Consider the following 12,372-nt stretch of genomic DNA (forward strand, 5'->3'; position numbering starts at 1 on the left):
CCCCTTCCAGGGGGACAGACAACAGAAAAGTGGGTGAAGGAAGACATCGGACAGTGTAAGACATGAAAAAGTAATAATAATTTATAAATTATCAATATCAAGGGTTCATGAGGGAGTAGGGTAGAAGAGGAGGGGAAACAATTATGAGCTGATACCAAGGGCTCAAGTAGAAAGAAAATGTTTTGAGTATGATGGTGGGAACAAATGATGGTACAAATGTGCTTGACACAATGGATGTATGTTTGGATTGTGATAAGAGTTGTGCAGGCCCTCAATAACATGATTTATAAACAAAAAAAGAAAAGAAAAAAATAACTACCCGTCAATGAAAATACGGTAATTACCTATTTACTTCTAGTATAGATTCTGCACAGATAGTGCGCTTTGCAGCTGACCACCTTCATGGCAAATCTGATCATCTTTTTCTTTGATATTTGACCTTTGTGCCATCTGTGGTCTCGTGACACAGTCCTCTGAGTTCTCTTCTTTGGAGTGTGAATGGCATTCCTTTCTGGTGGCCTTTCCCTTTCTGTGCTCCTTAAAATTTTGTTTTTTGGTGTTCTTTTGAAAATTACTCCCAAGATCTGTCTACAACCTTTTTATCTCACAGATAGGCAAGTTCTTTATTTTTAACAACAGAGCATATCTGCTTGAGTTCTACCTTAAATTCTGCATGAGCACATAATCTTCCTTTTATTTCTTCCTAAAGCAGCTTTCTTATTTTTCATTTCTACCACTTGTTATTGTTGGGTGCCACTGAGTATGCTTCAACTCAGAGCGACTGTTCACAAGACAAGGAAGCACTGTCCAGTCCTTTGCCGTCCTACAAGGGCTGTTACATTTGAGCCCATTGTTGCAGCCACTGTGTCAGTCCACCTAAGCTAATCACCTCATATGTGCTGGATGATGACTAAGGAATGATACTTTGAATTAGAGTTTTAACAAAGAATGTTGAGTATGTACGGGCTGCCAAGAAGAATGCACTGATCTGTGTTGGAAGAAATACAGCCAGAATTCACCCTAGAAGTGAAGATGGCAAGACTTCATCTCACATACTATAGACATATCAGGAGAATGACGTCATGTTTCGTAAAGGAAAGGATCAGTGAAAAGGAGGAAGACTTTCAATAAGATGGATTGACAGATGTAACAATGATGAGAAATACAACCTTCCTCTAGTTCCTAAAGGTTTCCTCCCTGCTCCCACTACCATGACTCGAATTCTATCTTGCAAGGCTGGCTAGACCAGAGGAGGTACACTGGTACAGATAGGAACTGAAAATACAGGGAATCCAGGATGGATGAGCCTTATAGGACCAGTGGTGTGAGTGGCAAAACAGGGAGGGTAAAGGGAGAATGGGTAGGAAAGAGGGAACCGATTACATGGAACTGTGTGTGACCTCCTCCCTGGGGGACAGACAACCAAAAAGTGGATGAAGGGAGACGTCAGACAGGGCAAGATATGACAAAATACCCATTTATAAACTATCAAGGGCTCATGCGGGAGTGGGGACCGGGGAGGGAGGGGAAAAATGAGGACCTAATGTCGGGGGTTTAAATGGAGAGAAAATGTTTTGAGAAACGATGTACAAATGCGCTTTACACAATTGATGTGTGTATGGATTGGGATAACAGTTGTATGAGCCCCTAATAAAAAAAAAGAAAGAAAAAAAAAAAGATGGATTGACAATGCTGCAACAAAGAGAGAAAGGGGAAAGAGGGTTGAATAGTTGGAACACAAGGCATTTTTAGGGCAGTGAAACTCTTGTTTGATTCTGTAATTGTGGACATGTGACATGAAGTACGAAGGATTCACTGGGCTGAGTGGAGCTTTTGTAGTACACATTTTTCCTGCAAGGCGAGCATTGAGCCACTCACTCGGAGTTAGTGTTCCAAGTGGCATCACCTGGGAAGGTTCTCTCCGGTCACAGTGAATTATTGCGTAAAAGCAGTTTTGCTCAAATAACATTTTTTGTGATGGCCGATTTAAGAGAATAGAGTGGGCTGTGAAATTTTGTTTGCTGCTCAAGAAAAATGCCTCAGAAACTGTTGTGGTGTTGAACACAGCTTGCAAAGACAGCACTATGGGAAAAACTCAAGTGTATGAGTGGCTTTCTCATTTCCAAAAAGGTGAAATGTCGATTTATGTATGACAAACCTTGTTCTCGACATCCATCAACTTCCTGAATGGATGAAAATGTCGACTTATTTGGAGTTCATTCCACCAGGTCAGACTGTTGATCAAGCTTTCTATTTAGAGTTTCTGAAAAGATTACGTAACCAAAAAGGCCTGGTTTGTGGCAGATGGGGGACTGGTTTTGCCACCATGACAACGCACCTGCTCATGTAGCCATCTCAGTGCACCAGTCTTTGGCAAAAAACAGCATGCTTCTCCGACCCCATGCATCTTACTCATTGGACCTCACTCCATACGACATCTTTTTGTTTCCGCGAATGAATAAAGACATGGAAGGACAGCAAATTGCCAACATAGAGAGGTGAAGACACAAACTAGGGAGGTGCTGTCAGCCATCCAAACAGATGAGTTTGAAAAATGTTTCCAAGAATGGAATCATTAAAAAAAAAAAAGAATGGAATCATCACAGATTTGACCAATTTATTAAGTGTAATGGAGAGTACTTTGAAGGTGATATGGTTGTTTTGTAAAAATGTTTAAATTCATAGCTTTGAGAAAAAATATACCATTTGGTAGGGGGGTACCCCCATCGTATGTGTCAAAACCCACAGGGCTGTACAACACAAATTAGAACCGTAATGTAAGCCATGAACTCACGCTGTATCAACATTGATTGGTCAGTTATAATGATTGTACCTCAGAAATGTCAACAGGAGAAAAAATTTATAAGAGGATTTGGGAGTACTGTATATGGAAACTACGTACTTTTAGCACAATTTTTTTATATACTTAAGACTAAAATATAAAGTATATTTTAAAAATAAGTAAAAGGGTTAAAATGCTGATTGCATTATATCTTCTAACATTTTTAGGGATTTGGATCCTGCTCCTAATCCACCTTATTTTCCATCGCATGTAATTAAGGCAACATTTGCCTATATCAGCAATTGCCATAAAACCAAGTTTAAGAGCATCTTAGAAATTCTTTCCAAAAGCCCTGTAAGTATAAACTACTTGTGTAATAATTGAAGAAAGTAGATGTATCTTAGAGAAATAAATGAAAATTCTATTTTGGATCATTTAAATTGGCACTCATTTACACGTTTACATCTTGGTATTTTAGTGGTGAGTATGAATTTGAAGTATGTTTTATATGAGGCCTGCCTTAGTGGTTACTTGTTTGGTTGCTAACTACAAGGGCAGCAATTCAAAACCACCAGCTGCTCCTTAGAGAAAGATGAGGCTTTCTACTCCTATAGAGAGGTACAGTTTCGGAAACCACAGGAGCAATTCTATTTTGTTCATTAGGGTTGCTATGAGTTGGAATCAACTCAATGGCAGAGAGTTTGGTTATTTTGTTTGTTTTGAGTTTTTGATTGTGTATTCGCTCATTGAATATACTAATTTTATTTAAATAAGAAAATGCTGGACCAAGAATGAGAGTAGAGATACCAGGAGGATTAGGGGAGGGTGGGGGGAGAAAGGGGGAATTGGATCAAAGGATCAACCCCTCCCAGGGGGACGAACAATGGAAAAGTGGTTGAGGAGCGATGGAAGACGATGTAAGATATGAAAATAATAATCTATAAATTATTAAGGGCTCATGAGGGAAGGTGGGCGGGGAGGAAGGAGAAAGAAATGGGGAGCTGATATCAGGGGCTCACGTGGGAAGAGAATGCTTTGAAAATGATGATGGCAGCATATGTGCAAATGTGCTTGACACAATGGATGAATGTATGGATTGTGATAAGATATGTAAGAGCCCCCAATAAAAGTATTTATTAATACGAAAAGAAAATGCTGTAGAATGCCTATTCTTAAAGCTAAATAAATTGGCTGTAGTTATTTTTATGTTTACGATAACAATTTTGAGGCTTTATTGGATATCAAACTCAAATCTAAATTCTGCAACTTAGTTACCTTAAGTATAAAATGTATTATTGCTGAGTGTTTGTGATTAGATAAGTTTTTATTAAATGTTTTTTTTATTTTCTAGGATTCCTATCAAAAAATTCTTTTAGCTATATGTGAACAAGCAGCTGAGACAAATAATGTATATAAAAAGAAGAGAATTCTTAAAATATATCACCTGTTTGTTAGTTTATTACTGAAGGAGATAAAAAGTGGCTTAGGAGGAGCTTGGGCCTTTGTTCTTCGAGATGTTATTTATACTTTGATCCACTATATCAACAAAAGGTAAAAATATATTTGGAACACTATATAAGTTTCTTTTACCGTATTTTTTAAATTTCAGTAATGCATATTCTTAAGAGAAACTAAGATTGTTTTAGTTTTTCTTTGGAATCGTAGGTGTAAATGTCAACTTTTTAAAAATGAATACTTCTCTAATATTTAAAACAAATATTCTGTGTAGAAAATCTCAATATATATAAAATTGATCGAGCAGCCGATATTAAGAGCTAAAGTAGAAGGCAAATATTTTGAGAATGATGAGGGCAACAAATGTATATATGTGCTTGACACAATGGATGTATGTATGGATTGTGATACGAATTGTACAAGCCCCCAATAAAATGATTTTAAAAAATTGATTCTTGAATAATGTGAGAGTGGGCACCTTAGCCAGTTGAAAATCCATGTATAATTTACAGTGAACCCTGAACAACATGGAGATGAACTGCAGGGCACCACTTGTACAGGGATTTTCTTTTTTTTTTTTTTTGTCCCTGAGTTTGCTTAAATTCACAGCACTTAGGCTACAAAACTACAGGGGAAGGAGAATTGCTTTGTGAGTTTGCAGTTCTCAACCATGTTCAAGGTTCAGCTGTATGTTTGTTACTTTAAATTGGGTTATAGATTCAGTGTAGTGTCTCTGAACCTTTCCTCTGATTTTAGTGAGATTTCACTGGTTGTCAGTAAATAACATTACTATCAAATATGAGTTTTTCCCAGCACCTGAGGAATGTCTTGTTTCCATTTTGTCTCATATTTTTCTTTTGGTCTTTTAAACTATTAAGAATTAGATACGCGTGCTCGCTTCGGCAGCACATATACTAAAATTGGAAGAATTAGATACGAAAGTGACCTCCATGTCAAGCCATATCAGAATTAGAACTGCTTAATATAGATAAAAATGGAGTTTAAATTTTTAAAAATTTATTTATTTTGGAAAGAGTTAAATACTTAACTGCTTAAAAATAGCGTCATAGAGTCAATTATGTGATGGCATGTCTCTCCCCCCCACCCCCCTGTATTAGGCCCTCTCACTTCATGGATGTGTCCTTACGCACCTTCTCCCTTTGTTGTGACCTCTTAAGTCGGGTTTGCCAGACCGCAGTGGCGTTCTGCAAGGATGCTTTAGAAAGCCATCTCCATGTTATCGTTGGTACTCTTATCCCCCTGGTTAATGGTCAATTGGAAGTTCAGGAACAGGTAATCTGAATAATTTTCAGAACAATATTTGAAATACATTGATCAAGTTTTATTGGAGTGAGTCCAATGTTTTGTGTTTACTTTGTGTGTGTGTGTTTTGTTTTTACTTGATGTTGGAAAAAATTCAGTTAGTAATCTTTGTTATCTGTTAATTACTAATCATTTTTATTTACTAAATAACCTTTCAGTTTCTGTTACTTATGATGAAGTATAGAAATACTGAAAACTAGTGATAGTGGTTCATATTTATTACTGTAACGATGTGTTAAATTACTTTTATAAAATATTTAAGTAATATACTACACTGCAGTCTATAGTAGCACATTCGATATTTGTGAATTATTTGAAAGCATAGAAAAGTAATAACTATATTTAAAAATTTGAAACATGTAGAATGATTTGTATTACATTGATCTTAGTTGTCTTACTTTACAATATAATTAAATCGTTCCTCCCTTTTCAATCTTTTACTCTTTTAATTCCATTTAGGTCTTGGACTTGTTAAAATACCTAGTGATAGATAACAAGGATAATGAAAACCTGTATCTCACAATTAAGCTTTTAGATCCTTTTCCTGACCACGTTGTTTTTAAGGATTTGCGTATTACGCAGCAGAAAATCAAATATAGTAGAGGACCATTTTTACTCTTGGAGGTAATTTTATTATCATCTTCCTTTTTGTATTAGAAAACATAGGTAGTAAAACTTTTTCAATAGCTCATGCTGTAGGCATAAAGATGGAATCTTAATTTCTTCTTTTATATTGCAGTAAAAAGATAAATATCAGTTTCCTGATGTGATATTAAATATGTTGTGTTTTGATGTGCATCATATTCTATGATCCATTAGTACCTTAAAATTATTGTCTGATCTTTTGAAAGACAATTTATTATTTGGTTTCAAGATGGCAGTTAACTTTTTAAAAAGTTTTATCAATGTGAATTTTCTTTAATCTTTATAAACCTTTTTCGTTGTTACTGAGAATATATATAGCAAAACACATACTAATCCAGTAGTTTCTGCGTGTACAGTTGGGTGACTGACATGGCGTTCATCGGGTGGTGCTCCATTTCGCCCTCTGTTTGAGAGTGCTGTGTTAGCTTCCCAGTCGTGCCATCACTTTGATCCCACACAGGTAGATCTTGAAGGAGCACAGTCTTCAACGCAGACATTCTTTAGTAGTTAAACTAAACTGCTCTTTGTTTTTAAGACTTCAGGGGATAATTTTGGATTAAGGTGTAAGGATTATCGTGGAATAATAGTGTCAGGGGTTTAGGTACCTTCCATGACTCTAAAAAGTCTGGAGTCTGGGAACATTGGATATTCTGTGCCAGATTTTCCCCATTTGATCAGGATTTTTCTGTGGAATCCATGATCACAATCTTCTGCAATGGTGGTTGGGCACTATCCAGTTCTGGTCTTAGGCAAAGGAGGTAATTGTTTCTGGAGACAATTAGGAAACTCCACATCCTCCTATTCTTGGCCATCTTTACATTGTTACCCCAGGCCAAGAAACACCAATGGTTTTTCTGGGATGGATATTAGGTGTGATTGTTTTTTTAATAATTTGGTTATTTTAAAGTCAGTGTATTTGACTATATAGCAATATGAAAATATATTTAAACATATTTAATGTAAAACTAGTAACTAAGTAGAAATTTGGGCATTTTTTTTCTCCAATTGGTTATGCTGCACACTCTTGAAATCTGTTATCCTGAGTCTATTGGAATTTGAAGATTTGAAACAAATTGTAGAATTCAAAGTAGAAGAAATTTATTTCTATTTTATTTGTTATAATTAATGATACCAGTCAGTATTTATACAAGACCCATGGTCTTTTCCCTTTTATTAAATTTTACTTCACAAACTTAACTAAGATGTGCTAAAAGCATGTTGCATCTTTAACCAATTTTCTCCTTTTAGGAAATTAATCATTTCCTCTCAGTGAGTGTTTATGATGCGCTACCTTTGACAAGACTCGAAGGACTGAAGGAGCTCCGAAGGCAGCTGGAGCAGCATAAAGATCAAATCAAGGGTCTCACGAGAGCTTCTCAGGGTACTGATTTTAATCCATGGATTACTTATACCTCTTTCTTTTAAAAACGATTTCCCCAAACTCCTTGCTCTTGGTTCAGTTGTCACTGTCTTAGTTCACACCATCATGATTTAGCTTAGACTCTTAGCATTTCCCTTCGAAACATAAAAATGACTTGCTAGTTAGTGTTCTTACCTTGAATCACTGCCATTTTGTCCATCCTTACACCTCTGCCAGCATAATTTTGCAGAAGCTGAAACACGATCTTTTTATAGTACTCATTTAAGAATTTTAACAACTTTCTTCTACCTAAAAGGAAAAAAAAAACACTTTAGTGCTATAGATTAAGCATTGGGCTGCTAATCGTAAGGGTTGACAGTTCAAAGCCACGAACTCCAGGGGAAAAGATGAGACTGCGACCTCCCTTAAAGATGTACCATTCCAGAAACCCTCTATAGGAATGGTTTTCATTTGAGCATCCTAAGTATTATGTCTGTGCTTTCTTCTCCAATCTGCTGGAACATCCAAAATGAATCTTATTTTAAGCCCTATACCCATGTACACCTGTGCAGATGTGTTTTGTGTTTATGTATTTATATAGATGTACATGTTTGTATGTTTGTGTTTCTAGGTTGTTGGTTTTATTGTTTTGTTTTGTTTTTTCAGCAAACATCTCTAGTTTGTTATTTTGGAGTTTTAAATTATACTACAATTTTGCACTTGAGGGGTAATTCTTTTTGTTTTGATTTTCATCTTTTTGAGTATATTTCATTTTTCTGTTGTAAAATTTTTATCTTTGCTATTTTTTGAAGTTAACTTTGGTTTTAATCATCGGTCCTCAAAGTTTCTAATGTATTTGAATATTATGCATATCTATTCTATATGGATACCTCTAGCCCTTGTTTCCAGTATTTTAATATTTTATTGGTCTAAACCTGCTTCATCCAGCGCAGCCACTGGCAAGTTGGAGCTATGTAAATCTAAATTAAATGTAGTTTAGTTGAAATTTAAATAATTTGAAGTCATTTCCTATAAATTTTAAGTTCTCTATAGTTACGTGTGGCTAATGGCTGCTTTTTGGGTAGCACAGATTATAGAACATTGCATCACTGCAGAATGTTCTATTGGGTGAAGCTAGTATAGATTCTAGATGTAAGAAGATTTTTAAAAAAACGAGCAATTTCTCGTGGTCCCTTTTGGCTTTTGGTTAAGTGACGTCTGCGTTTCTGTTAATGTCTTTGCTAAAGTAAGGACTTTTTTTGCAGTTTTTCAAGACATCTTTCTTTGCTAGATATTGTTCATCAGATGGTTTTATATTTGATGCATCATTTTCCAGCTGCTTAGGATTGAAAACTGTTTTTAAGCTTTTTGCATTTTGTTTTGGTGAATGTTTTCTAGTCTGACAATTTATGTGTATATTTGAAGCAAAATTGCTGTCACCGTTAAGTTAAGCTAATTTTTTCCAAACTATTCCTAGAAAACCCACAAGATGGCATTCTGGTGAAGCTGGTGGTGAGCTTGTTGCAGTTATCCAAAATGGCGGTAAACCACCCTGGGGAAAGAGAAGTTTTAGGTAAACTATCTGGCTGAGTGAGAGTGATGATTTGAATATTCCTGTTGATGAGTGTTCAAAATAAAGATTTATCATTTGGGATATTGATAAATGCCATTGGCTAGTTAAGTTAACATTTCTCCCAAGCAGCTTCCTTTTTAGCTTTTCCTTCTTGGTAACCTTGACATAAGAAGAAAAGTCAATGGTTTGTACTTATACATATGTATTATTTGAAAATGTCTCATAGCCATGTGAGAGTTGACAGGCTACAAGTAAATTGATTGTCGAGATATTATAGAAATGGATTTTTCTTACTGGGAATTAATATCTTTTTCATAACAAAAGTAACAAGGAAGACTTGCAGCAGTAGATAAGCTCATACATTAAAACAAGTTTGAAGACCTTTCCTACTGTTATTTGAGGTAGAAACCCTAATATAGGTTAGTCAATATTCGTGTTCCATGCCTTGCATGGATGGTACATACTCAGTCCTAGGCAGTATGGCAGTTTTAATCCACCCAGAGCCTCCATAGAGGGAAGGCGTGGTGATCTGCCGTAGATTACAACCCTTGATGAGCACTTCTCTGACATACATGGAGTCAGCATCGTGTCAATGGCAACAGGAGTTTCCGGTACCTACAATATCCTGGCATACCGCATGCATTTAGACTTGATGATCATGATATGGAAATACCACATGATTAACTTCGTTTGAAATTGTTATTACAGCATTGCTTCAAATGAAAAAAGGGAGAGGCATAAGAAGTACTTCATAGATCCGTGCTCTCACAATCGTCCTCCTTAGCCTGTCAGTGGGAGCCTAGTATCCAGGGTACCTCCGTTTTGGTAAACTTTTTTAAAAAATCATTTTATTAGGGGCTCATACAACTCTTATCACAATCCATACCTACATCAATTGTGTAAAGTACATTTGTACATTCATTGACCTCATCATTCTCAAAACATTTGCTCTCCCCCTAAGCAGTAAACTTTTGTTGTTGAATATACACAGCAAGACATACCCCAACTGAGTTTCTACAAGTGTCATTTAGTGACAGTGATTACATTCTTTGAGTTGATTAGCTATTTTCGACCTTTTTTGAGTTGTATTCTCCTTTGTTAACATAACTTTAATACCCACCAAGGTTCCTATCTAATTTTTCAAGTTGCTGTTGTGAAATTGCTTCCATATGGATAGTTCTTAAAAGAGCAGACCTACCTAATGCCGGGGGTTTAAGTGGAGAGGAAATATTTTGAGAATGATGAGGGCAATGAATGTACAAATGTGCTTTACACAATTGATGTGTGTATGGATTGTGATAAGAGTTGTATGAGCCCCTAATAAAATGATTTTTTAAAAAAAGCAGACCTTTTTTTCCTACCACTTAGCACTATTATTCAGTTTTAAGACTTCAGGGGATAGTTGAGGTTTAAGGTTTAAAGATCTCAGTGCAGTGGTCTTAGGGTTTCATTTGCCTTCCACAAGTCTTAGTCTATGAGAATTTTTAATTCAGTTCTGCATTTCCTCCCCTTTGATCTGAATCTTTCTAAGCCAACTTTGATAAAAATATTTAGTAATGATAGCTGAGTACCATTCAGTTTATTCTCATGGCGTGTTACTCTGGATTGATTAGAGAAACAAATTCATGGACGTTCATATGTGTATAACAAAGAGCTTTATATACAAGAGCAATGGAATATTGAGAAAACAACCCAGTCCAGATCAAGTCCATAAGTCCAATATTAGCCCATATATCTGATACCAATCCATAAATTTCTCTTCAGACTCACACAACACATGTAATGATGCTAAAAGCAGGAAGATCATAAGCCAGTGGGTGGAAAGTCTTGTGGATCCAGTGGCGGTACAAGCATCTCAGCACTGGCAAGGGTATCCATGTGGCTTCTTTAGGTTCAGGGCTCAAGCGTAGCTCCATGTGTCTTGTTATCAGGAATATGAAGCTTGAGAGTCTCTGTGTCCCACCTCCAGCGAGCTATTTATCTCTGTAACACCTCTAAATGAGGTCATCAAGCAGCGACTTGATTGACAGGCTAAAGTCCACCCCTTCACTCTTGATAGTCTTAAGTTGGCACCAGATTATGTAACTACCACACATGGCAAAGGAGGCAGTTGCTCATGGAGGCTGTTAGCCGCACATCCTGTATCCTCGTCCTGTTTCTAACTCTCCTATCTTTTCTGTTCCAAGTAGAGAGTAATTGTGCCTTGAGTGGTTTTTTGCACTAAGGTTCAGACCTCAGACACTACATAACAAACTAAGAAGCTTTATAAATTTTATTGGCATATATTTCATGTGCAGGAAAGTATGCAGATTGTAATTACACAGCTTGAAGAATTTTCATAAATAGAATACACATGTACACATCCTATACCCAGAACACGAACAGAACATTGCCAAGACTCCAGTTTATTTTTTTCCCCAAGTAGGGAACTTGCACCTTTGTCCATATTGTACTACTTCTAGAGGCAAACCTGATTTCCTACAAGAGACCTAAGTAGGCTTCTTATGTTACCTAAAACCATAATGGTTTGTGATAGAGACTTAGAGGTTTGTGCATTAGGCTGTTGTTTTTTTACCTCAGACTAATGTGGACTAAATGAATTCGGGTTAGGCATGGATTTCCTAAATTTGGCACCTAACATTTTGAGCCAGGGAATTCTTTGCTGTGAGGAACTGTCCTTTGCATGGTAGCGTATTTAGCAGCATTCCCAGCCTCAGCCAACTTGATTGATGCCAATCGGCTCCTTACCAGGTGTAAGAACCAAAGCTTTCTCCAGCTCTTGCCAGATGTCTACTGAGGAAGAAAATCACCTTTATTTTTATAAGAATCATTGGATTAGCCTAACTACTAAGGTAATTCAAAGCCACAATTAATTATTTTAATTGTGAAAATTTCTCTCTGAACTGAGAAAATTGAGCTACCAATGTCCAATTATGCCTCCAACTTGGAGGGTGGTGGTACATATTCATGTGGCTTTTGTGTATTTTCTAATTAAGACTCAGAATAACTATATTAATCAATTCCACGATTATTTCTTTAAACAGCATTGTGGATATGAAGTTATTTCTTTTAAGTGAAATATTCACAAAATTGACATCTCAGTGCATTTTTATTATAAATTGTAAACTCTCTTTTTGTAGAAAGCCCTATAGTGAGCAAGATATTTTCTTAATGAGCCAATGTCAGTGTGAGTATTTGTTGTCATATTAAGCAGCAGTGCAGTAGATTTTCTTT

The 12,372-nt window shown here is 36.3% G+C and overlaps 1 protein-coding gene across 1 annotated transcript in view; it reads left to right on the forward strand.

Moving 5' to 3' along the window:
- ATM (ATM serine/threonine kinase) overlaps positions 1 to 12,372 on the forward strand; it is a 106,409-nt gene that overhangs the window by 32,142 nt on the left and 61,895 nt on the right. The window contains exons 21-26 of the mRNA XM_045297739.1: positions 3,010 to 3,136; positions 4,134 to 4,333; positions 5,356 to 5,530; positions 6,020 to 6,184; positions 7,454 to 7,586; positions 9,043 to 9,138. Of these exons, the coding sequence (XP_045153674.1) occupies positions 3,010 to 3,136; positions 4,134 to 4,333; positions 5,356 to 5,530; positions 6,020 to 6,184; positions 7,454 to 7,586; positions 9,043 to 9,138 (896 nt within the window). The remainder of the gene's footprint in view (positions 1 to 3,009; positions 3,137 to 4,133; positions 4,334 to 5,355; positions 5,531 to 6,019; positions 6,185 to 7,453; positions 7,587 to 9,042; positions 9,139 to 12,372) is intronic.

Source organism: Echinops telfairi, unplaced genomic scaffold, assembly GCF_000313985.2.
Source record: "Echinops telfairi isolate 266 unplaced genomic scaffold, ASM31398v2 ScPeMD7_7421;HRSCAF=8459, whole genome shotgun sequence".
Classification (NCBI taxonomy): domain Eukaryota; kingdom Metazoa; phylum Chordata; class Mammalia; order Afrosoricida; family Tenrecidae; genus Echinops; species Echinops telfairi.